This window comes from Acanthochromis polyacanthus, chromosome 11 (genome assembly GCF_021347895.1).
Source record: "Acanthochromis polyacanthus isolate Apoly-LR-REF ecotype Palm Island chromosome 11, KAUST_Apoly_ChrSc, whole genome shotgun sequence".
Classification (NCBI taxonomy): Eukaryota; Metazoa; Chordata; class Actinopteri; family Pomacentridae; genus Acanthochromis; species Acanthochromis polyacanthus.
Genome location: NC_067123.1, coordinates 327,574 through 352,646, shown reverse-complemented (window position 1 = coordinate 352,646; position 25,073 = coordinate 327,574). Strand labels below are relative to the sequence as shown.

The following is a 25,073-nucleotide window of genomic DNA, read 5'->3' as shown; positions in this document are numbered from 1 at the left end:
AGGCGTCAGTGAACGTGGCGCCGATGTCAGCGCAGCCAGGGTTTTCCTGCGTGGCGCTGGTGTCGGTCGCATTCCGGGAGGTGCCCGTCCTTGGCCTCCCGACTGTTAATCAGCAATTCAAAAGTGATGGCTGATTTTGATTATTTAATTTTCAATAAATTTTTATTTATTGTTACTTTTGTGAGTTTCAAGTGATTTCAGTGAGAATTGTGGGTTTTTCCTTCTTTAACTGAGGGGTACCAACAATTTTGTCCACGTGTGTATCTAATACCAGCCCAAAGGCAAAGGACATTCACTTTACAATGAGAAAACGACACCCAATAAAGCCAGCCTTGTTTAGCCTTTATTTTGTGTTTTGTTTCCCTGTATGTTTTCTGACTAACTCATTAATCCATTAACTACATTAATGCTGATGATCTTCACTGGCATAGTTAACATTCTACAGTTGAGTCTTTTTCCTCCAATTTAGAAAAAATAAAAATCTGCCATCACATTCCCACTATATTTTTTGTATGAAACACAAAATTGTAACCTTTTTGAAGGCTGATCTGTGCTGTTAGACATTTCAGGCTCGATTAGGCCTGTTATGTACATTTACCAATGAAAAAAGCATGAATGAATCTGACATACCAGTGTGTAACCAACACACACAGACCTGATGTATGCTTGTGTTTTTTTATTTAGTTTAGGTTTTTTTTCTTTTTTTACATTTATCTTACATTTATTTTACTTCATATTTATTCTTAACTTTTCATAGAATTACTTTTATCTCTGCACTGTGAATGAATGTGAGAAACGTCATTTCCTTTAACTGTGTTCTGCTGAATGACAATAAAGCTGAAGTTGAAGCGGAGGACGTAGAAAAATGCGATGAAGGCTAAGTCTAAAAATATTTCACCGATAACTGACTGACTGTGACTAACCTGTTCAGGAGGTAAACATTGACTCCAGTCCCACATCCCAGCTTCTTCATGAAAGGTGAGGCAGGGATGGTGATGGGGGTACCGCCGCTGTTTCGGCTCCTCGGTCTTACAGTTTTCGGGGTTTTAAATGAGTCTTCGACGCTGGATGCGATAGTGGAGGTCATTCTGTCAAAGAAGAACAGATGTCAATATGCCTACTGTAGAAAAACATTTGTCCTTACTGATTAGTACTGTTGACTTGACAAATTAAAAAAGAGCCTAACGAGCTTCTACTACAGTATGACTTAAAGCATTATGTCTTATAGGAGTAAGTGGTGTGCAACATGACTAAACGTGAAGTATTATGTCAATGTTTGGCAGCTTCAAAGTTGGTACCAATTAGAGCAAAAGCAGAATTAACTTTTAGAAAATTTATTAGTGAACTATTTTACATGATGTAATGAACGTTTAGCCAACAGTCTTAACGGCAAAAACCAAACTAGCATCAATACAATAACTGTAAAGTTAGCTTCTTTCGGTGAGTTACTGAGATTATTGTGGCGCCAGTCCAGTTGAAAGTGTTTCGCATTGCTTTAAGATATGAGACTTAGTCATTCACCCAACAGAAGTAACATTACCTGAACTTCTCTCCTCTGTAACAACAAAACCGCTGCAGCTAAACGGCGCCGAACATTCAAAATGACAACCAGCTCAGTCGGTACGGGGGCCGCGGAGGGACAAACAGAGCGCAAGTCGTTTGCGTTATTTACAGTTTTTCTCAATCGCTTTGATAGCCTACATTTCTCGAATCATCATCGACATTAGCAAAACAGTGAGTGTATTTCTCAAAACAATTCGTACAAATAGCAAAACACCGTGGATTAACTGCAAAAGCCAGTCTCTTGCTCAAAATCCTTAGTTCATCTCTCAAGAGTAAATATCTGTGTCAATGAACATGTCAGTGTCATCAGAATGACAAGTCATTGTGTGTGGATAAAACAGTCAAATTGCTTAGTCATGTTGTCATTGTAACAGTGTACTGTGGAGGGATGTTCTGATATAAACTATGGGTAAAGTTTTGATGCCAGTTATTGTAAATTGTAAGTTACACCTTAGTGTATGTGGGAGATTGATTGCAAGAGACTGGACAAGATTCACATTTAGGCTTTTACTGTTTGTATTATATTTTGTTGACAGACCACGTTATTGTGATACAGAAAGGAATACAGCCCTGCATAGCAAAAAGAAAAACAAATGTAGAAATATGAATATAGGACAATCTTCAGGGAAAACTGTACATGCAGTGTTGTAGGAATTACAATGCTGTCTTCTTACATCTCCTAACGTTCCTGTCTGTTGGGACACAAATACTCATCCACATCACAAATATCTTCTCTTGCGTCTTTGAGAGATTTTAGAAAATCCGAATTCTTCACACATTTCCTCATGGAGAAATTCAAGATTTACCTTGGAACAATTTACAAATTCAGGACAGATTTAGAAAAAAAAACATCGAATGAAAATGTATAGAAATATCACTGACATATTATGACAACTTCCATCCATCCATTATCTATATACCACTTTGTCCTCACTGGGGTTGCTGGAGCCAATCTGTTGCAGGGCTACAATCACGCTCACACCTACAGGCAATTTAGAATAACCAATTAACCTCAGCATATTTATGGACTGTGGGAGGAAGCCGGAGTGCCCAGAGAAAACCCACACATGCACAGGGAGAACATGCAAACTCCATGCAGAAAGATCCCAGGCCCACCCCAGGATTTGAACCAGAGATCTTCTTGCTGCAAGGTAAAAGTGCTAACCACTACTCTACTGTGCGGCCCTATTATGACAACTTGTTAAATCATTTTACATGTTAAGACTTATGCGATGAATTAATGCCCAAATGTTGTGGAGATTGAGATTATTCAACAGAGACCTATTGTACATTTTGATCAACATGACATAAGCAACTGATCATGTACGAAACAGCAGAGAATTGTACATAATCATTTGCATGGATGTACCAAAGCATTTACAACTTGTTCAAAGAAGTGAGAAACTGCTATTTTGATTCCCCTGGCTCTGCTTCTGACAATAAATCACATTTTAAAAATGCATATTCATATCAGGGCTGCACAGTGGAGTAGTGGTTAGCACTTTTGCCTTGCAGCAAGAAGATCCCAGTTTGAATCCCGGGGTGGGCCTGGGATCTCTCTACATGGAGTTTCCATGTTCTCCCTGTGCATGCGTGGGTTTTCTCCAGGTACTCCAGCTTCCTCCCACAGTCCAAAAATATGCTGAGGTTAATTGATTACTCTAAATTGTTCGTCTGTATATGTAGCCCTGCGACAGACTGGCGACCTGTCCAGGGTGTCCTCTGCCTTCGCCCGAGTCAGCTGGGATAGGCTCCAGCACCCCCCGCGACCCTAGTGAGGATAAAGCGGTGTATAGAGAATGGAGGGATATTCATATCATTCATCTTGATTCAATGAACCATTCTGGACTCATGGCTGCTGCTTGGTGCTGGATTTCTTTACTCTGAGGGGCTACAAGACAAAGTTTCCCAGTTATGTGGCCTGGCATCATATTTTTATTTAAATGATATAATATTATGAGATATGCCACAAGGCAACACAATTCACTGACTTCATAATTAATTTGAACGGTGGTTTGAAAGCAAAGCTCAACATCTTGTTGTACCGTTTCATTGTCCTCATTTGTCGTTTCAAACCACGAGCTCGTTTTAGTGAAAAAGTCCACAGTGACAGCACATTTGGCTGCATGTGTTTCCAGAGCGTTCCTCTTTTTAATTCTTGCTTTCTTCGCGCCACTCTTGTTCATTCTGTTTTCGATCTTTCAAACACCTCTGACTGTGGAGAAGTTTTTTCCACTTAGATGCTGTTCTGACACAGAGCCAGCAGATGTCACTCTTCTGTCAAAGTGGTTCACTGCTTCATGAAGCTTCCATCTCACTTTCACTAAAGAAGTCACCATTGCCTAGACACGTGTGTAAATGCACATAGAGAACTGATGGTTTTTGCTGCTACGTGTGATGCTGCAGGTGTTTATTAAAGTCAGAGGAAATAGTCTGATAACCAGCAGGTGTGGGCAGAAAACAGGACTGAATGAGGTGTAAGAATGTTTCTGCAAAATCCCAGAATTACATTCAGTGCAAACTGAGCATTATTGTTTCAAACATGAATCTAACACGTGTCAGATTTGAGGCACATTAGTATCTGGACTTTGGCAGACATTAAAGGGAAACTTTAATGAGATTTGCTTTCTGGCGTCCTGAGATTTGGATACAGACCACAACAAAGAGCGATCGCCAGGTAATGTTGAGGTTTTCGTTCACTTCTCATCTCTAGTATGTTGTGGGACACTCATTGAGACTATCCGAGCCGGTCAGTGTGGGGAAAAAAGCACGTTAGGGCGGACTTTGATGCGGGGGGGGCAAGTTGCCCCATACTTTTTGCTAACTGAGCTGCTAAGCTGCCTTCCTGGCTAAATACTGGAGCTGTGTCGAAAATTCATTTCTCCATCACTCACATGTATGAAATGATATATGAAAACAGACCCCAGGTTGAAAAAAACGAAGTTCCCCTTTAAGTCAATGTGTTATATACTAGTTACCTGTTGGGGGCGCTGCGACCCCTAGACACAACCTGATCTACTCTGCCTGGGTGTCCTGGGTGATGGAGTGTGATGTTGAAAGAGCCGAAATAGTCCAGGAAGCATCACTGACGATGTGTTCAGGTTCATCGACTGTGTGTTGTATCTACTTCAGATGCGCTGCTTTGGATAAAAGCGTCTGATAAATGAAACTGTTGAATTGCAGTGAACAGCATACGACACAAGGGAGAACCAAAACAGGCAACAATGCATAATAGTTGGTTATGTTGCACAGCTCAGGTTGGAGCATCTCTAATGACTGACCACACACACACTGAGGAATTCAAATCTGCACTTTTCATTCTGAAACAATCTACAAGACCGAAACACTTAAACTGCTCCTCCTATTGTAACCAAATCTAACTTTTCTGCCTGGAACACATCCAGGGACTGAATGCATCCTGTAATCTAGGACAAGGATGCAGCATGAGCAGGGATTAATCAGAATAGAACAGAATAGCTACTTTATTGTCAACCGCAACAGACACTAGTTGGTGCACATTATGACTGAATTTCAGATACAATCTGTTAATGTTAGTGTATTTACTCCAAGTAAACACTCAACCAGCAGTATGTTCAAATACTGTGCAGTTTTAAGATGGAGTCCAGGTGTTTGTGAGAAACCAGTGGTTTGAAAGCACATTTTTTAAACTAATTTAGTTTGAGAACCATAACACATGCTCTCCAAAAATAAGTATAAAAGGAAGGGTGCATTATGTTACACTTTAAAACAAACAGAGTTCTGTTGTGTTCCTTTGTTTTTTATTTGAGGATCTCTCTTTTTGCAGTTGATCAGATCAACCATGTGGTCCCAGTGTGAAGGAAAAAAACTTCCTGTTGTTGGGAAGTTTTAAAAACCTTCTGGTTGGGTTGAGGGTAGAGAGGAAGGAGAGAACATGAAGACTTTGGAGGTCGCTGAGGCCGACAACAGCAGATCAGAAACATGCAGCTCCAGATCCAGAGAAACCTGCAGAGGACAAAACACAAAGTCAGTGACATACAAAGGTGGCGTCTAACTGTTTGAAGACATAAAGAGGAGAGGAGAGAGGAGAGAGGAATACATCATGTGAAATCCTCCAGCAGCCTGGGTTGGAAAATGAACATTTTGAGAAAAAACTGAGTGTAACAATGAGCTAAATGCAGTTAAAGCTGTCATTCACAGCATCTGCATGGATATTTAAGTCACCTGTTATAATGACTCTGTCTGTACTAAGACTAAATTAGTGAAGAACTCTGAAAATTCAGATAGAAATTCTGAGGGAGAGGCAGGTGGGAGATGAACAACTAACAGAACTTAGAGACATTACAAAGGTGAACTGCAGAGATGGTGCATTTTAGTGTTCAAAGTCACCTTTTCATTTGGTTATTGATCTGATCTTTCATAAGATCGGGGGTCTTGGAGAGATGGCTCTAAAGACAGCAAAAAGAGAGAAAACTTTAATTGACTCAGACAAATAATTACATCTGAGCTAAATGACTTCACATACTCATATTAACATTAAGTTTCTAATTAGCCAGTCTATTTGATAAACTTACCTTGTGTTAATTGCATGGTCTCACGAGTCATGCACTGGTCCTGGATCTGCCTCCCGTCATCTCTGGTCCATCCTGTCTGAATCTGCTTGATGTCGTTGAAGCACCAATTCTTTAAAAAAAAAGAGAGAGAGATACAGATGTATTTTTCAATTGATTCTGACATCACTACATTTTGTCAGACTGTGATGTGCTACATACTAAATCCCTGCAGTGTCTGTTGGCTCATTCTTTCTTTTCACATTTAAATTACCAGTGCATCCGGTAAAATCTCAATAAAGTTTCTTCTCCTCACAGGGCGGTCGTCGTCTCTGGCTTCATCTCTGTTGGGGCTCGGTCACTCGTCTTCAAATCGTCTTTGGGGTCGTCCTTGTCTTGGTCTTGGGTCCCGAGATCATCAGTCTGAAAGAAATCAAAAAGAAAAACGCGGCAGAATCTTGTCGACGTGTGTTATTGTTGAGATTTCAAAAATATTAGATATATGAATGCAAAGTCAAAATCCAAAACTCACCGTTTCATGCAGCAGCATTCACAGGGATCCTTACGTACCTCTCCTGGAAACTTCCCTCTGGCAGCGAGACTTTCACCCTCACACTACACTTACTATCTTAAATAACACATTTAACCACCCCTTTTAATCCCAGTGTGACTCTCCTGAACTGTGATCTTGTCACTGTGGACTCCACTGTGGGTCCAGGGTGGGATACAGACGCACATGTTGCTTCTCTGTGACATGCCGTCTGCATCCTGTTCACCTTCTGACAGAGCGGAGCTTCACTGTGAGGGGGGGCACCACAGGAGGTTTCCCACAATGCCCCCCAGATCCGCCCACACCTCTGACGGGCACCCTGACAGGAGTCCCACCGACAAGAACCGAGCTCAGACAGAATCACACAAAATACAGTCGAAGAAAATTCATCCAAATAAAGTTGGAATAGATCTGATCAGACATAATCACAAGAGATTCATTCAAATAAAAATTGACCAGATCACATCCAGAAAATCACACGTAGCTAAAATGTTTAAAACAAAACGGGGTAAATTTAATGAAATGAAAGGTTTGTGAACCTTCTTACCTGGAGGTTGGCTGGCAGGAAGTCCAGCAGCCCTCTTAGGTAAGGCAGGAGGCATCTGAGGAGAGAAACTCACACAGTGGTTAGAAAAAAATGCTAAGAGAGGACCTCCTGCATGTTTGTCAGCATTCTGTATGTTTGTCAGGAGGTCCCTCAACAGAAAAACTTGGAGGGGAAGAAGAGTCCTCCGATATCCTGCAACTCCAAGGGAGGGGAGAAAAAGAAGGGTGAGAGGGGGAGGAGGGGGAGTAGATAGGAGAGAGGGGGGAAGGGAGAAAAAGAAGAGTTTTTTTTGTTTTGTTTTTTTAGAAAAAGAAGAGTTTTTTTTTTTTTAGAAAAACAAGAGTTTTTTTTGTTTTTTTAAGAAAAAGAAGTTTTTTGAGAATTTTTTTTCTTTTTTTGAGAAAAAGAAGAGTTTTTTTGAGAAAAAGTTTTTTTTATTTTTTTGAGAAAAAGAAGAGGTTTTTCTTTTGTTTTTTTGAGAAAAAGACGAGTTTTTTTGTGGGGGGAGAGGTGGGGGGAGACAAGCGAGGACGCTTGGAGGGAGGGGGGGAGGAGGAAGAGGGGAGGAAGAGGAGAGAGGAGAGGGGGGGGAGACAAGCGAGGACGCTTGGAGGGAGGGGGGGAGGAGGAAGAGGGGGAGGAAGAGGAGAGAGGAGAAGGGGGGGAGACAAGCGAGGACGCTTGGAGGGAGGGGGGGAGGAGGAAGAGGGGGAGGAAGAGGAGAGAGGAGAGGGGGGGGAGACAAGCGAGGACGCTTGGAGGGAGGGGGGGAGGAGGAAGAGGGAGAGGAAGAGGAGAGAGGAGAGGGGGGGGAGACAAGCGAGGACGCTTGGAGGGAGGGGGGGAGGAGGAAGAGGGGGAGGAAGAGGAGAGAGGAGAAGGGGGGGGAGACAAGCGAGGACGCTTGGAGGGAGGGGGGGAGGAGGAAGAGGGGGAGGAAGAGGAGAGAGGAGAGGGGGGGGAGACAAGCGAGGACGCTTGGAGGGAGGGGGGGAGGAGGAAGAGGGGGAGGAAGAGGAGAGAGGAGATGGGGAGGGAGACAAGCGAGGACGCTTGGAGGGAGGGGGGGAGGAGGAAGAGGGGGAGGAAGAGGAGAGAGGAGAGGGGGGGGAGACAAGCGAGGACGCTTGGAGGGAGGGGGGAGGAGGAAGAGGGGGAGGAAGAGGAGAGAGGAGAGGGGGAGGGAGACAAGCGAGGACGCTTGGAGGGAGGGGGGAGGAGGAAGAGGGGGAGGAAGAGGAGAGAGGAGAGGGGGGGGAGACAAGCGAGGACGCTTGGAGGGAGGGGGGGAGGAGGAAGAGGGAGAGGAAGAGGAGAGAGGAGAGGGGGGGGAGACAAGCGAGGACGCTTGGAGGGAGGGGGGAGGAGGAAGAGGGAGAGGAAGAGGAGAGAGGAGAGGGGGGGGAGACAAGCGAGGACGCTTGGAGGGAGGGGGGAGGAGGAAGAGGGGAGGAAGAGGAGAGAGGAGAGGGGGGGGGAGACAAGCGAGGACGCTTGGAGGGAGGGGGGGAGGAGGAAGAGGGGGAGGAAGAGGAGAGAGGAGAGGGGGAGGGAGACAAGCGAGGACGCTTGGAGGGAGGGGGGAGGAGGAAGAGGGAGAGGAAGAGGAGAGAGGAGAGGGGGGGGAGACAAGCGAGGACGCTTGGAGGGAGGGGGGGAGGAGGAAGAGGGAGAGGAAGAGGAGAGAGGAGAGGGGGGGGAGACAAGCGAGGACGCTTGGAGGGAGGGGGGAGGAGGAAGAGGGGGAGGAAGAGGAGAGAGGAGAGGGGGAGGGAGACAAGCGAGGACGCTTGGAGGGAGGGGGGAGGAGGAGGGAGCGCATGGTGGAGGTGAGGGTGTGCTGTACCTTGGAGAGTCGCTGGGGTCCGACGTCCGCTGGAAACAGAAACAAAAACAACATTTCAACACAGACTCAGGAAACTGGAGCAAAGAGGTGAAGCTGCTCAAAGAGGGACGCTCAGGAGAACCTCAGAGGAACTCAGAGGAGAACATGTTGCTGCACCCCGAGTCTCTGATCGACTCCAGCTTCAGGGTTTCAGGAAGATGCTTCACATTTCTGCTCAGAGACTAATCCAGAAAGAAAACTTCTCAACTAAAATCCTCACTTTGTTTATCTTTAGTCAGCAGAGACTAAAAACTCACACAGCTCTGCAACGTCACAAACCAGCTCTCATGAATGCTCCTCGTTTTACTTCTCCATCATTTCACTTATTTTAACTCCAAATTCCATAAATACCATGCATCAAAATGCAAAACACTAAATCTGTTTTACAAAAATGATCTTTTAACAATAATAATACAGTAAACGACTGTGAATATAGATTAAAATATCTGTAAAGTATTTAAATTATAATAATATTAAAGTAGAACCAAAATAATAATTATTGTATTACAGATTATATTTTCTGAAATACTACTACTACTACTACATAATAATAATAATAATAATAATAATGTTTGACAAAATAAATACAGATATTTGCTGTTCTTTTTCACTTGGACAATACACTATTCCACTATTTTTAACAATAATAATACAGTAAACCACTGTGAATATGGGTTAAAAAATAATGGAAACCACAGGAAATATCTGTGATGTATTTAAATAAAAATTATATTAAAATAACCGAAATAATAATCAACTCTGGCTTCCTCCCACAGTCCAAAAATATGCTGAGGTTAATTGATTACTCTAAATTGCCAGTGTCATCAGAGTATTTCTGAATGTGGCAGGACTCAGTGCTGTATTTGAAGTCAGATGTACACAGAATGAATGGAGCCAGGACTGTTCCTTGTGCAGCCCCAGTACTACTCATTTCATACTGTTTGTCTGTATATGTAGCCCTGCGACAGACTGGCGACCTGTCCAGGGTGTCCCCTGCCTTCCCTCGAGTCAGCTGAGATCGGCTCCAGCACCCCCCGCGACCCGAGTGAGGATAAAGCGGTGTATAGAGAATTTTTAAGTAACCTCAGCATATTTTTGGACTGTGGGAGGAAGCCGGAGTGCCCGGAGAAAACCCACGCATGCACAGGGAGAACATGCAAACTACCATTAGCATTTACTATTTGATTTCCATCCCCATTGTACACATTTTTTCTTGTAGCTAACAGCAAATATTTGTAAATTAACTATATTTTGCCGATTTAAATACAGTGAAAATAACATACATTTAGTGCCAATTGTTGTGAAATAATAATAACAATGATTAGTGTTTATAAAAATACATATTTTTGATGTGGATATTACACGTGCACGTTCTGACGTCGGGACGTTTCCCCTCGCGACGCTTCTTCAAATACTTCCATCGTCATGGTTACCAAAGATACACATTTCTTAGTGTTTTATGAAATATGGGCCAGTGGCCATATTGCTTTTTAATTTCTGAAACCAAATTATACAGAACCGGGTATCTTCTTGCTGCAAGGCGAAAGTGCCAACCACTACTCCAATGTGCAGCCACATTGTGAAATAACAAATATCAATTTATAAAATGCAGATTTTTGACGTTTTTCATAGTGAACATGTAAATTATTCATTTTACTGGTCTCGGCACATTTAAATCAATATCCACATCATGATAAACTGAACGTTTGATCGGAAACCTTAAAAAGAGGCTCCGAGGACCTTCAATGCTTCACACACAACTGATCATATTTGGAACATTTTATGAGAAATGGACCAGCAGCCATTTTCCACCGAACTTTCCATGTTAAACTAGAAACGCACTCGGAGAGCGCAGACCTTCGCCAGGCCATCTGTTTGTCTGTCTGTCTGTCTGTTAACATAACTCGAAAAGTCATGGACGGATTTTCACCATTTTTTACAGAATGCCCGGAAGCCCAAAGTAACAATCTATTAGATTTTGGAGGTGATCCGGATCACCGTCTGGATCCAGGATTTTTTTTGAAGGACTGTACAATTTTGAGAGATGCCATCTCTCAAAATTGTACAGACAGTGATCCGGATCACCTCCAAAAACTAATCGATTGTTACTTTTGGCCTTCCGGGCATTCTGTAAAAATCTGGTGAAAATCCCTCCATGACTTTTTGAGTTATGCTGTTAATTATCAGACAAACAGACAAACTCCGATGATTACATAACCTCCTGGCGGAGGTAACAAAATAACAGTTTTATCTACACATTCTCCTGTACGGTTATACAGCAAAACACAGTGTTCAGAGAAGATCAGCTGATGAGAAAAGCATGAACATAATTTTCTTACCTTCATGTTGACAGTCCAAATGCAAAATGGAAAGTTCGAACGTCAACAGGCCTTTTGTAGGTGCGCGTCACCTTCTGTTGCCATGATTTAAAAGATGCACTGTGCTTGACCAGTTCTGATCTGCAGCTAAAACAATCGTCCATGTTGTCCATTTCTGTTTCGCTTTTCCACGTATGCGCACGAGTTTCCATCGCCTGTCAGAGATGTGTGGAGCCTCAAAGCTACCTGAACCTTTTCTGACAAGATCCGCCTCTGATTGAAGCATCTTAGTGAGAACAAGATCCTTATTGCACTAAAATCATCTTATAGTCCTTCTAATAACACAGTTCAAGCAGTGCTCCGTAATTTTGTGCTTAATGGCCGCTTACCTTAATGAAATTCTCCTGGCAGCTCTGATGGATCTCGGGATTCATCCACAGAAGATTAAATACAAATAAATAAACCCTATAAACCCAGAATCATTGTGGAACAGAGAATGAATATCAGGGCCAGAGTGGGATTCATGCTCAGCCCTGGAGTTTCAGGTCCACTTTAGATCACGACCTATTAATATTAAAATCATGTAACTACATGTCAAGTCTACAATAGCACACTTTTCTGTAAAGCCCTGTAAGTCAGTGTATTTTTCTAAAATACTTCCAATTCAGTGCAAGTAAGGGTTGCTTCACAATGTGGATTTATTTCAAAATAAGTGCACATCTCCAACATTATTCTTTACAACACATACTTGTCAGCAATATCAGAATCTGTTCTGTTCAAATAAGAGTTCAGATATTCAAATCTTAAAATTAATTAAAAGAAAAAATATAAATATTTCATTTTAAAGAAAAAAATAAAAATAAAATAAGAAGTGTTGCAGTTTCTAATAACGCTATCGTCTTTTTTTCCTCTGCAAGGAAACAGTTCCATCGCAACTTAGATTTCACAGAACATCAGTTAAAGGGCAAATCTCCAACACTACTCTTTACAACATCAGCATGTATGTATGTACATCCTGTGACTGAGGGCGAGCAAATTATCAAAACTAACAACCGACTCATCTTCATCTGTCTCATCCCTAACTTGTGGTTCAGGGTTCTGCTGCTGTGATCAGTCCTTGAGGAGACTCTCCTCCATAGACATAATAAAGAGTAGACGCCGCATCGACCGCTACTGCCTATTGGCGCTGACGAGCCGTGGGGCCGAGAGTGCCTGTATTCGTGTTGGTGCGCACGAAACCGAAACTAAAACTTACGTGACAGTTTCACGAATCCCCGTGAGACCAGGTTGTGTATTCACCTTATTCAGGAAGTGAGGCAGGGCAGCGCCATTTTTGAGAGCGACTTCCGATTGACCGTCTTTGCACTATAACATCGAGTCCTCTCGCTACTGTAGCTACTTTTAACTGTTCTTTTAAGCGATTTTAACATGTTTGGCATCAATTACGCTGTCCGCGGGTGCCACAACAACTGGGGAAAGATGAAGCTTTCTCTCTCTCAGAATTGTTTAGAGCACGGAAAGGTTAGATCTGAATGCTGCGGTCCAGCTCATGGCTATGTAAACAAACAGCTTGCATCGGTCACTGTCAGCGCAGCTGCAGCGATTCTACCAAAGTTCAGTTTCCACTAAAGACCTAGCCATGCCATCAGTGAGGTAAAAAGATACTCTCTGCTATTTTGAGACGTTGTTATGACTGCGGTTTGGTCAGAATCAGTTTTTTGTTGCTCCAGGGAATTAGCATTAGCTTGTGACAGGGCTAATAACACAGTAAACTGCAGGAGCTGTTTCAGAAATGACAATAACAACCTCTGTTTGCACAGCCACATCGTATATACATGAATCAAATTAAGTTTTATTCAAATCAACATACCTTCCATAATATGGCAGCAGCGTGACTGCAGAACTGCCCCAACCCACGACGCTGAAGTTAGCTTCCGATTCGGCACTTAAGGGAAAAGTTAAGGGGAAAAGTTAAGGGGAAATGAAATGAACGTGCGGTGCGACAGTTTATCCACTGATTATCTGTTTTTTTCGACACTTCTTGATGTGTAAACATTTTAGACATTTGGGTAAGACATTAACTATGCCTGACAAGAGCTATTGTATTTGTAAAATTTGTATTTTATTTGTGAAAACGTTTAAGGGGATATTTCACCGTTTTTGCTTTATAACCAGTCCTTATTAGACCAGGTCCAGATTGAAAACCACTGTACCTACACTCCTCACATCTGTACTCGACTATTCTACAGAGCCTGAAAATTCATAAAAACATAGTCTCTGATTTGTGAAAATTTTATTCTATTTGTGAAAATGCAATAAAGGCACATTTTACAGTTTTTTTCTCATCCAGACCACATTAGACCAGGTCCAGGTCGAGAACCGCTACACGTAGACTCTTCAAATCTGGACTGAATTATTCTACAGAGCCTGTAGATTCATAAAAACATAGTCTCTGATTTGTGAAAACTTTATTCTATTTGTGAAAATGCAATAAAGGCACATTTTACTGTTTTTTTCTCATCCAGACCACATTAGACCAGGTCCAGCTCGAGAACCGCTACACTTAGACTCTTCAAATCTGGACTGAATTATTCTACAGAGCCTCTGAATTCATAATAACATAGTCTCTGATTTGTGAAAACTTTATTCTATTTGTGAAAATGCAATAAATGCACATTTTACTGTTTTTTCAGCATATAGACCACATTAGACCAGGTCCAGCTTGAGAACCGCTACACTTAGACTCTTCAAATTTAGACTGAATTATTCTACAGAGCCTGTAGATTCATAAAAACATAGTCTCTGATTTGTGAAAACTTTATTCTATTTGTGAAAATGCAATAAATGCACATTTTACTGTTTTTTCAGCATATAGACCACATTAGACCAGGTCCAGCTTGAGAACCGCTACACTTAGACTCTTCAAATTTAGACTGAATTATTCTACAGAGCCTGTAGATTCATAAAAACATAGTCTCTGATTTGTGAAAACTTTATTCTATTTGTGAAAATGCAATAAATGCACATTTTACTGTTTTTCAGCATATAGACCACATTCGACCAGGTCCAAGTCGAGAACCGCTACACTTAGACTCTTCAAATCTGGACTGAATTATTCTACAGAGCCTGTAGATTCATAAAAACATAGTCTCTGATTTGTGAAAACTTTATTCTATTTGTGAAAATGCAATAAATGCACATTTTACTGTTTTTTCAGCATATAGACCACATTAGACCAGGTCCAGCTCGAGAACCGCTACACTAAGACTCTTCAAATTTAGACTGAATTATTCTACAGAGCCTGTAGATTCATAAAAACATAGTCTCTGATTTGTGAAAACTTTATTCTATTTGTGAAAATGCAATAAATGCACATTTTACTGTTTTTTCAGCATATAGACCACATTAGACCAGGTCCAGCTCGAGAACCGCTACACTACGACTCTTCAAATTTAGACTGAATTATTCTACAGAGCCTGTAGATTCATAAAAACATAGTCTCTGATTTGTGAAAACTTTATTCTATTTGTGAAAATGCAATAAAGGCACATTTTACAGTTTTTTTCTCATCCAGACCACATTAGACCAGGTCCAGCTCGAGAACCGCTACACTTAGACTCTTCAAATCTGGACTGAATTATTCTACAGAGCCTCTGAATTCATAAAAACATAGTCTCTGATTTGTGAAAACTTTATTCTATTTGTGAAAATGCAATAAAGGCACATTTTACTGTTTTTTCAGCATATAGACCACATTAGACCAGGTCCAGCTTGAGAACCGCTACACTTAGACTCTTCAAATTTAGACTGAATTATTCTACAGAGCCTGTAGATTCATAAAAACATAGTCTCTGATTTGTGAAAACTTTATTCTATTTGTGAAAATGCAATAAAGGCACATTTTACAGTTTTTTTCTCATCCAGACCACATTAGACCAGGTCCAGCTCGAGAACCGCTACACTTAGACTCTTCAAATCTGGACTGAATTATTCTACAGAGCCTCTGAATTCATAAAAACATAGTCTCTGATTTGTGAAAACTTTATTCTATTTGTGAAAATGCAATAAATGCACATTTTACTGTTTTTTCAGCATATAGACCACATTAGACCAGGTCCAGGTCGAGAACCGCTACACGTAGACTCTTCAAATCTGGACTGAATTATTCTACAGAGCCTGTAGATTCATAAAAACATAGTCTCTGATTTGTGAAAATTTTATTCTATTTGTGAAAATGCAATAAATGCACTTTTAAAATAAAAGCATATCCACCTCAAAGCTAAGCGCTTGTTTTCATTACTGAAAAACCAAGCTCACCTCTCATGTTCTCATCCAGCTGCAGAGAAACACCGATGTCACAGATTTTCACCGTCTCAAAGTTGCCTTTGATGACCACATTGCATGACTTCATGTCGCCGTGCAGCAGCTTCTTCTCATTGTGCAGATACTGTAAAGACAAACAAACACAGCATTCCCACCCGTCAACAGTCGTTTGTGTTGATGTTGTTAAATCAAATTTGAAGATGGCAGATGCTGACAGAAGATGAAAATGTTTTGGGGAAAAAAACCAAAATACGTTGATCTGTAAGTCAAGAAGTTAAAACTAAAAGTTGAATTTAAGCTGAGCAACAATTTCAATACATAGAGCGACACGTGTGACGTTAATTCAATGTAATCTATGCGTTGGCAGCAGGTAGATGAATCACCTGCAGGCTGCGGGCCACATGCAGCGCCACTTTCTCTATGTTGGCGGCAGGGAAAGCCTTCAGACTGTCCTTCTTCCTCTTCTCTATCACATCATTGAGGGATTGCTCTCCTCCGTACTCCATGGCCAGACATTTGGAGCCGTCTTTAGCCGTGGCAAAGGCACGGAAACCTTAATGTTGAAGCAAGAAACACAGAATTACCACCAGAAATGTAACGCAGCATCACAAGCTGATTGACCTTGGCAGAATGTAATGGAATCAATGTGAAATAAGTCACATTTTATAACAACAGCCAACATGAGATGCGTCTTGGTGAGGAATGTCAAAAACGTACAAAATAGCCCTTGCTTTGAAGTTTGCCGTTTGCTGTCAAATTTATCTAAATTGCAAATTTGCCCACTTTTTGTTCTGTGCATTTTAAAACCGATGAAACATATGAAAAATAAAAACAAGTTGATAGTGAACTGTGGGATCCAGTAAAATGTCAAATACAACTATGTTACTATACTACCTGCTGTAATGAGACATGAAATGTTGGGATGCCTTTGACAACAATCAGTCTACGGTGCGTACCTAAAATAAAGCATCGACTTGCTGCTCTAGTTAACCTTTTCTTGGACATTTAAGTCTGGAATTTACAATTTAATATAATACTATTTTGACATGGAAAAATAATATTTAAGGTGACTTCAGGAGCCTGCTAGCCTAGCCGCGCTAGACAACCCACAGCAACGAATTTAATTCTCTGCCAGGGTGGGTCTAGTTACCCTCCATAAGGCTCGAGGCTGGATGCTCCTAAAACTGGCCGGACCAATCACCATGAAGTGTAGAGTCAGAAGGCGGGCATAACTAATTTACGACAGAGGCGCGACGATTCTGACAGAAACAACCGGCGCACAATAAACAGTTATCTTTCGACTCGGCTTTGGCCACAGCCCTTAAAGATTTGAAGCTAAAATTCAACTTGAAAGATAAACAAAGGACGGCACTGAAGTGTTTCATTGAGAAGAAAGACGTATGTGGACTTATGCCGACGGGATATGGCAAATCCTTAATATACCAGTTGGCTCCGCTGGTTGGGAAGCTAATGGGACTTAGCCACAATCCGCCGGCGCTCGAGGAACTACGTCAGCCTATTCGTTGCGCTGATTGGTTGTATACCTACCCAATTGCTGCAGAGTGATTTGAAAGACAACCTTTTAGCCCGCCTCCCTCCCTGTCAAGCGGTCCTAGACCCTTGTGCCTTCAGAACATGGGTCTAGCAGGGCTAGGCTAGGGGCCTGCAGCACAAGGTCAAAATTAGTTAAGCTCTCTACATAAACTGCCTGAAGGTCTCATGTTCAATTGAGTGACTGTTTTTAGATTTATTGTTGCAGGTTTAACGTTGTGACAAGTTCGCTGTCCGTGGGTCCACTCAATACACACACACGCCTTGGTTGTCGAGGGAATATTGTTTATTATTTCACGATTCAATGTATACCACAGTCCGGTACGCAGCCTCCGCTGTCACCCAGTCCACGCAGCCTCCGCTGTCACCCAGTCCACGCAGCCTCCGCTGTCACCCAGTCCACGCAGCCTCCGCTGTCACCCAGTCCACGCAGCCTCCGCTGTCACCCAGTCCACGCAGCCTCCGCTGTCACCCAGTCCACGCAGCCTCCGCTGTCACTCAGTCCACGCAGCCTCCGCTGTCACTCAGTCCACGCAGCCTCCGCTGTCACTCAGTCCACGCAGCCTCCGCTGTCACTCAGTCCACGCAGCCTCCGCTGTCACTCAGTCCACGCAGCTTCCACTGTCTCTCCGCTGCTCCTCTCATCTCTGTCTGCCCGACTTTTTATCCTCCGCTCCGGCTGCTACTGCGGAGATAATCAGGTCAGCCGATTACCACCACCTGTGTCAATTACCTTGACGCTGCCTCCACGCACCCCTCCACACCTCTCTCTCCTGCAGCTGAGCTCTCCCACGCCCATCGCCACATATCCCCACCGCCCGACTTAGGCCGGGGAGCCATCCGGCCTAACCAACTCCCCCCACCGGCTCCAAGGAGCGGGAGAGGAAGTCAGCCACGGCCATCTGCGCCCCCGGCCTATGAATCACTGTGAACTTAAAAGGCTGTAGAGCTAGATACCACCGTGTGATTCGGGCGTTGGTATCCTTCATGCGATGGAGCCATTGGAGAGGGGCGTGGTCCGAACAGAGGGTGAATGGGCGTCCCAGGAGGTAGTAGCGCAGGGCCCCGACCGCCCACCTGATTGCCAGGCACTCTTTCTCTACCGTGCTGTAGCGAGCCTCCCTCTCAGACAACTTGCGGCTGATGTAAACTACAGGGCGGTCGACGCCCTGCACCTGCTGGGACAAAACGGCCCCCAGCCCTCTGTTCGACGCATCAGTCTGCAGGAAAAAAGGGAGAGAGAAGTTAGGTGTGTAGAGGAGTGGCTCCCCACAGAGGGCCTGCTTTATTCTCTCAAACGCCCGCTGGCACTGCTCCGTCCACTGGACCGGATCTGAGGCACTCTTCCGGGTCAGGTCGGTCAAGGGGCTGGCCAGGTCCGAGAATTTAGGTATGAACCGCTGATAGTAGCCCGCCAGCCCCAGGAACCGCCGTACCTCTTTTTTGGACTTGGGCTGCGGACAGGCTGCGATCGCTGCTGTCTTATCCACCTGTGGGTGCACCTGCCCGCCGCCCAAGTGGTGACCCAGATACCGTACCTCCCTCCGTCCAACCGCGCACTTCTTCGGGTTGGCCGTCAGCCCCGCCTGTCTCAAGGACTCCAGCACCGCGGCCACCTGCCGCACATGCGCCGCCCAGCTGTTACTATGGATGATAACATCATCCAGGTAGGCGGCCGCATATGCTGCGTGCGGCCGCAGCACCTTGTCCATGAGACGCTGGAACGTGGCTGGGGCTCCGAACAACCCGAACGGAAGCGTCACGAATTGGTACAAACCGTACGGAGTGGAGAAGGCCGTTTTTTCCTTGGACTCCGGTGACAGGGGAATCTGCCAGTAGCCCTTGGTCAAATCCAGTGTGGTGAAGAAACGCGCAGTGCCCAGCCGATCCAGGAGCTCGTCGACCCTTGGCATGGGATAGGCATCAAATCGTGACACGTCATTCACCCTGCGGTAGTCCACACAGAACCGTATAGACCCATCCTTCTTGACGACAAGAACAATGGGGCTACACCAGGCACTGTTTGACTCTTCTATCACTCCCATCTCTAGCATTGCTTTCAATTCCTTCTGAACTAATTTTCTCTTATGTTCAGGCAGTCTGTAAGGTCGTGAAAAAACCCTCACGCCTCGGGGGGTCTCGATGTGGTGCTGTATGAGGTCTGTACGCCCTGGCAGGGGGGAAAACACGTCAGCAAACCGCTCCTGCAACATGGCAATGTCGGCTTTTTGGGACTGCGAGAGGTGGTTTTCAACGGGGAGTGAGGTGGAATTGCCCGGCTTTGGAACCTCAGGCCCTAACTCGTCTCTCTCTTCAACTACAGTCACCAAAGAAGCCGACTCCGCCTCTCTCCATGCTTTTAGGAGGTTGAGGTGGTAAACCTGTGTTGCTTCTCCCCTGTCAGAGCGTGCCACCTCATAATCCACCTCCCCTACTCGTCGTGTGACCACGAAGGGCCCTTGCCACTTGGCGAGTAATTTCGAGCTAGAAGATGGGAGTAATACAAGTACTTTTTCTCCCGGTGAAAATTGTCTGAGCTTTGCCCCTCTGTTGTACAGGCGTTGTTGTCGTTCCTGGGCCTTGAGCAAATTCTCACGTGAAAGCTGTCCCAGTGATTGGAGTTTTGCTCTAAGGTCCAGGACGTACTGTATTTCATTCTTACTTGGGCTTGGACCTTCCTCCCAGTTTTCTTTAACCAGGTCCAAAACCCCACGTGGCTTCCTGCCAAACAGCAGTTCAAAGGGAGAAAATCCCGTGGAGGCCTGGGGCACCTCCCGCACTGCAAACAACAGAGGGTCCAGCCATTTATCCCAATTGCTGTTCTCCTCGTGAATGAACTTACGAATCATGTTCTTCAAGGTCTTATTCAGACGCTCCACCAGACCATCGGTCTGTGGGTGGTACACACTTGTCCGAATAGACTTGATGCCCAATAATTCGTAAAGTTCCCGAAGTGTTCGTGACATAAACGAGGTGCCCTGGTCAGTCAGAATCTCTTTGGGGATTCCAACTCGGGAGATGACCTGAAACAGTGCTTGTGCAACACTCTTTGCAGAGATGGTGCGCAACGGCACTGCTTCGGGATATCGTGTTGCGTAATCCACTAGGACTAACACAAACCGATATCCTCGTGCGCTCCGGTGAAATGGCCCGATGAGGTCCATACCAATTCTTTCAAATGGAACCTCTATCAATGGTAATGGGTGCAAAGGCGGCCGTGGGATGGCCGGTTGGTTAACCAACTGGCATTCAGGACAAGACGCACACCACCGGCGTACATCTTCCCGAATGCCAGGCCAATAGAATCGGGCCATGACCCGGTCGAGTGTTTTTTCATACCCCATGTGACCAGCCATTGGGTTGAAATGTGCCGCCTGGAAAACTGTTTCCCGGCGGCCCCTTGGCACCAACAATTGGGTGGCTATATTCTGCGTCTGAGTGTCACGAGTCACTCTGTATAATCTGTCTCTGATTAATGAAAAGTGTGGATATGCAGGTGCTGTGCCCGGGTGCACCAACTGACCATCAATCTTTATCACTTGGTCGAAAGCTGAGCGCAGTGTGTCATCCCGAGACTGTTCCAGAGGAAGATCTTCCATGGGGTGTATGACAGGAACCCGCGGAGCCTCCTGACGAGGCCCCTCGGGATCCCCCTCCTCGTCTGCAGTGTCGGACAACCTCGCATCACCACTGAGCACAGCACACATATCACACGTCCCTACCGCTCGTGAACGCACTCCCACACATTTCCCCACTGCCCCCTGGAACCCAGGCCAATCCGTACCCAAAATAAGGGGGTGCGTAAGGCGGGAGCTAACCGCGGCCTTGATGATATGCTTTTTTCCCTTGAATCTAACTTCCACTGGCACAACAGGATATTTGTGAACATCCCCATGTACACACCTTATCCTCACCCAGGATGCCTCCACCAATGCCCCGGGTCGAACCAGGTTTTGGTGAATCAGGGACTGTCCACAGCCCAAATCCACCATAGCCCGATGTACACCCCCCTGGATCCTTACCGGAACGCTGTATGTCCCTCCCGGACCGGGAGAGGGTGCTGGCGTGCCGGCAACCCGAACCACCTGGCCGACCTCCATGAGCGGACACTCCCGTCGGAAGTGGCCAGGCTGCCCACACCGCCAGCACTCCTGTCCTGACGTTTGAGGAGCCCCCGGTGGGTTGGAAACAGCGTCAGCAGCAGCCGGAGCCTGGTGTGGAAGAGAAGCAAAAGAGAGGTTAGTACGGGGCACCGGAACCGGAGGCGTCAGTGAACGTGGCGCCGATGTCAGCGCAGCCAGGGTTTTCCTGCGTGGCGCTGGTGTCGGTCGCATTCCGGGAGGTGCCCGTCCTTGGCCTCCCGACTGTTAATCAGCAATTCAAAAGTGATGGCTGATTTTGATTATTTAATTTTCAATAAATTTTTATTTATTGTTACTTTTGTGAGTTTCAAGTGATTTCAGTGAGAATTGTGGGTTTTTCCTTCTTTAACTGAGGGGTACCAACAATTTTGTCCACGTGTGTATCTAATACCAGCCCAAAGGCAAAGGACATTCACTTTACAATGAGAAAACGACACCCAATAAAGCCAGCCTTGTTTAGCCTTTATTTTGTGTTTTGTTTCCCTGTATGTTTCTGACTAACTCATTAATCCATTAACTACATTAATGCTGATGATCTTCACTGGCATAGTTAACATTCTACAGTTGAGTCTTTTTCCTCCAATTTAGAAAAAATAAAAATCTGCCATCACATTCCCACTATATTTTTTGTATGAAACACAAAATTGTAACCTTTTTGAAGGCTGATCTGTGCTGTTAGACATTTCAGGCTCGATTAGGCCTGTTATGTACATTTACCAATGAAAAAAGCATGAATGAATCTGACATACCAGTGTGTAACCAACACACACAGACCTGATGTATGCTTGTGTTTTTTATTTAGTTTAGGTTTTTTTCTTTTTTACATTTATCTTACATTTATTTTACTTCATATTTATTCTTAACTTTTCATAGAATTACTTTTATCTCTGCACTGTGAATGAATGTGAGAAACGTCATTTCCTTTAACTGTGTTCTGCTGAATGACAATAAAGCTGAAGTTGAAGCGGAGGACGTAGAAAAATGCGATGAAGGCTAAGTCTAAAAATATTTCACCGATAACTGACTGACTGTGACTAACCTGTTCAGGAGGTAAACATTGACTCCAGTCCCACATCCCAGCTTCTTCATGAAAGGTGAGGCAGGGATGGTGATGGGGGTACCGCCGCTGTTTCGGCTCCTCGGTCTTACAGTTTTCGGGGTTTTAAATGAGTCTTCGACGCTGGATGCGATAGTGGAGGTCATTCTGTCAAAGAAGAACAGATGTCAATATGCCTACTGTAGAAAAACATTTGTCCTTACTGATTAGTACTGTTGACTTGACAAATTAAAAAAGAGCCTAACGAGCTTCTACTACAGTATGACTTAAAGCATTATGTCTTATAGGAGTAAGTGGTGTGCAACATGACTAAACGTGAAGTATTATGTCAATGTTTGGCAGCTTCAAAGTTGGTACCAATTAGAGCAAAGCAGAATTAACTTTTAGAAAATTTATTAGTGAACTATTTTACATGATGTAATGAACGTTTAGCCAACAGTCTTAACGGCAAAAACCAAACTAGCATCAATACAATAACTGTAAAGTTAGCTTCTTTCGGTGAGTTACTGAGATTATTGTGGCGCCAGTCCAGTTGAAAGTGTTTCGCATTGCTTTAAGATATGAGACTTAGTCATTCACCCAACAGAAGTAACATTACCTGAACTTCTCTCCTCTGTAACAACAAAACCGCTGCAGCTAAACGGCGCCGAACATTCAAAATGACAACCAGCTCAGTCGGTACGGGGGCCGCGGAGGGACAAACAGAGCGCAAGTCGTTTGCGTTATTTACAGTTTTTCTCAATCGCTTTGATAGCCTACATTTCTCGAATCATCATCGACATTAGCAAAACAGTGAGTGTATTTCTCAAAACAATTCGTACAAATAGCAAAACACCGTGGATTAACTGCAAAAGCCAGTCTCTTGCTCAAAATCCTTAGTTCATCTCTCAAGAGTAAATATCTGTGTCAATGAACATGTCAGTGTCATCAGAATGACAAGTCATTGTGTGTGGATAAAACAGTCAAATTGCTTAGTCATGTTGTCATTGTAACAGTGTACTGTGGAGGGATGTTCTGATATAAACTATGGGTAAAGTTTTGATGCCAGTTATTGTAAATTGTAAGTTACACCTTAGTGTATGTGGGAGATTGATTGCAAGAGACTGGACAAGATTCACATTTAGGCTTTTACTGTTTGTATTATATTTTGTTGACAGACCACGTTATTGTGATACAGAAAGGAATACAGCCCTGCATAGCAAAAAGAAAAACAAATGTAGAAATATGAATATAGGACAATCTTCAGGGAAAACTGTACATGCAGTGTTGTAGGAATTACAATGCTGTCTTCTTACATCTCCTAACGTTCCTGTCTGTTGGGACACAAATACTCATCCACATCACAAATATCTTCTCTTGCGTCTTTGAGAGATTTTAGAAAATCCGAATTCTTCACACATTTCCTCATGGAGAAATTCAAGATTTACCTTGGAACAATTTACAAATTCAGGACAGATTTAGAAAAAAAAACATCGAATGAAAATGTATAGAAATATCACTGACATATTATGACAACTTCCATCCATCCATTATCTATATACCACTTTGTCCTCACTGGGGTTGCTGGAGCCAATCTGTTGCAGGGCTACAATCACGCTCACACCTACAGGCAATTTAGAATAACCAATTAACCTCAGCATATTTATGGACTGTGGGAGGAAGCCGGAGTGCCCAGAGAAAACCCACACATGCACAGGGAGAACATGCAAACTCCATGCAGAAAGATCCCAGGCCCACCCCAGGATTTGAACCAGAGATCTTCTTGCTGCAAGGTAAAAGTGCTAACCACTACTCTACTGTGCGGCCCTATTATGACAACTTGTTAAATCATTTTACATGTTAAGACTTATGCGATGAATTAATGCCCAAATGTTGTGGAGATTGAGATTATTCAACAGAGACCTATTGTACATTTTGATCAACATGACATAAGCAACTGATCATGTACGAAACAGCAGAGAATTGTACATAATCATTTGCATGGATGTACCAAAGCATTTACAACTTGTTCAAAGAAGTGAGAAACTGCTATTTTGATTCCCCTGGCTCTGCTTCTGACAATAAATCACATTTTAAAAATGCATATTCATATCAGGGCTGCACAGTGGAGTAGTGGTTAGCACTTTTGCCTTGCAGCAAGAAGATCCCAGTTTGAATCCCGGGGTGGGCCTGGGATCTCTCTACATGGAGTTTCCATGTTCTCCCTGTGCATGCGTGGGTTTTCTCCAGGTACTCCAGCTTCCTCCCACAGTCCAAAAATATGCTGAGGTTAATTGATTACTCTAAATTGTTCGTCTGTATATGTAGCCCTGCGACAGACTGGCGACCTGTCCAGGGTGTCCTCTGCCTTCGCCCGAGTCAGCTGGGATAGGCTCCAGCACCCCCCGCGACCCTAGTGAGGATAAAGCGGTGTATAGAGAATGGAGGGATATTCATATCATTCATCTTGATTCAATGAACCATTCTGGACTCATGGCTGCTGCTTGGTGCTGGATTTCTTTACTCTGAGGGGCTACAAGACAAAGTTTCCCAGTTATGTGGCCTGGCATCATATTTTTATTTAAATGATATAATATTATGAGATATGCCACAAGGCAACACAATTCAC

At 43.9% G+C, this 25,073-nt stretch overlaps 1 protein-coding gene across 11 annotated transcripts in view; it reads right to left on the bottom strand.

Moving 5' to 3' along the window:
* Positions 1-25,073, bottom strand: part of LOC127536146 (lymphokine-activated killer T-cell-originated protein kinase homolog) — a 58,587-nt gene that overhangs the window by 30,133 nt on the left and 3,381 nt on the right. For 2 of the 11 annotated variants that reach the window (XM_051955724.1, XM_051955713.1), the window contains exons 1-4: positions 6,367-6,961; positions 6,117-6,225; positions 5,932-5,990; positions 5,439-5,547 (exon numbers count right to left, since the gene is read on the bottom strand). Coding sequence is in view for 5 of the 11 variants with exons in the window: in XM_051955714.1 (XP_051811674.1) it covers positions 924-1,087 (164 nt within the window). In the remaining 6 variants the exon portion in view is untranslated. Of the gene's footprint in view, positions 1-923; positions 1,089-1,540; positions 1,630-5,438; positions 5,548-5,931; positions 5,991-6,116; positions 6,226-6,366; positions 6,962-23,063; positions 23,137-25,073 lie in introns of those variants that run through there. The other 9 variants (XM_051955717.1, XM_051955718.1, XM_051955714.1 and 6 more) reach the window with 8 other exon arrangements.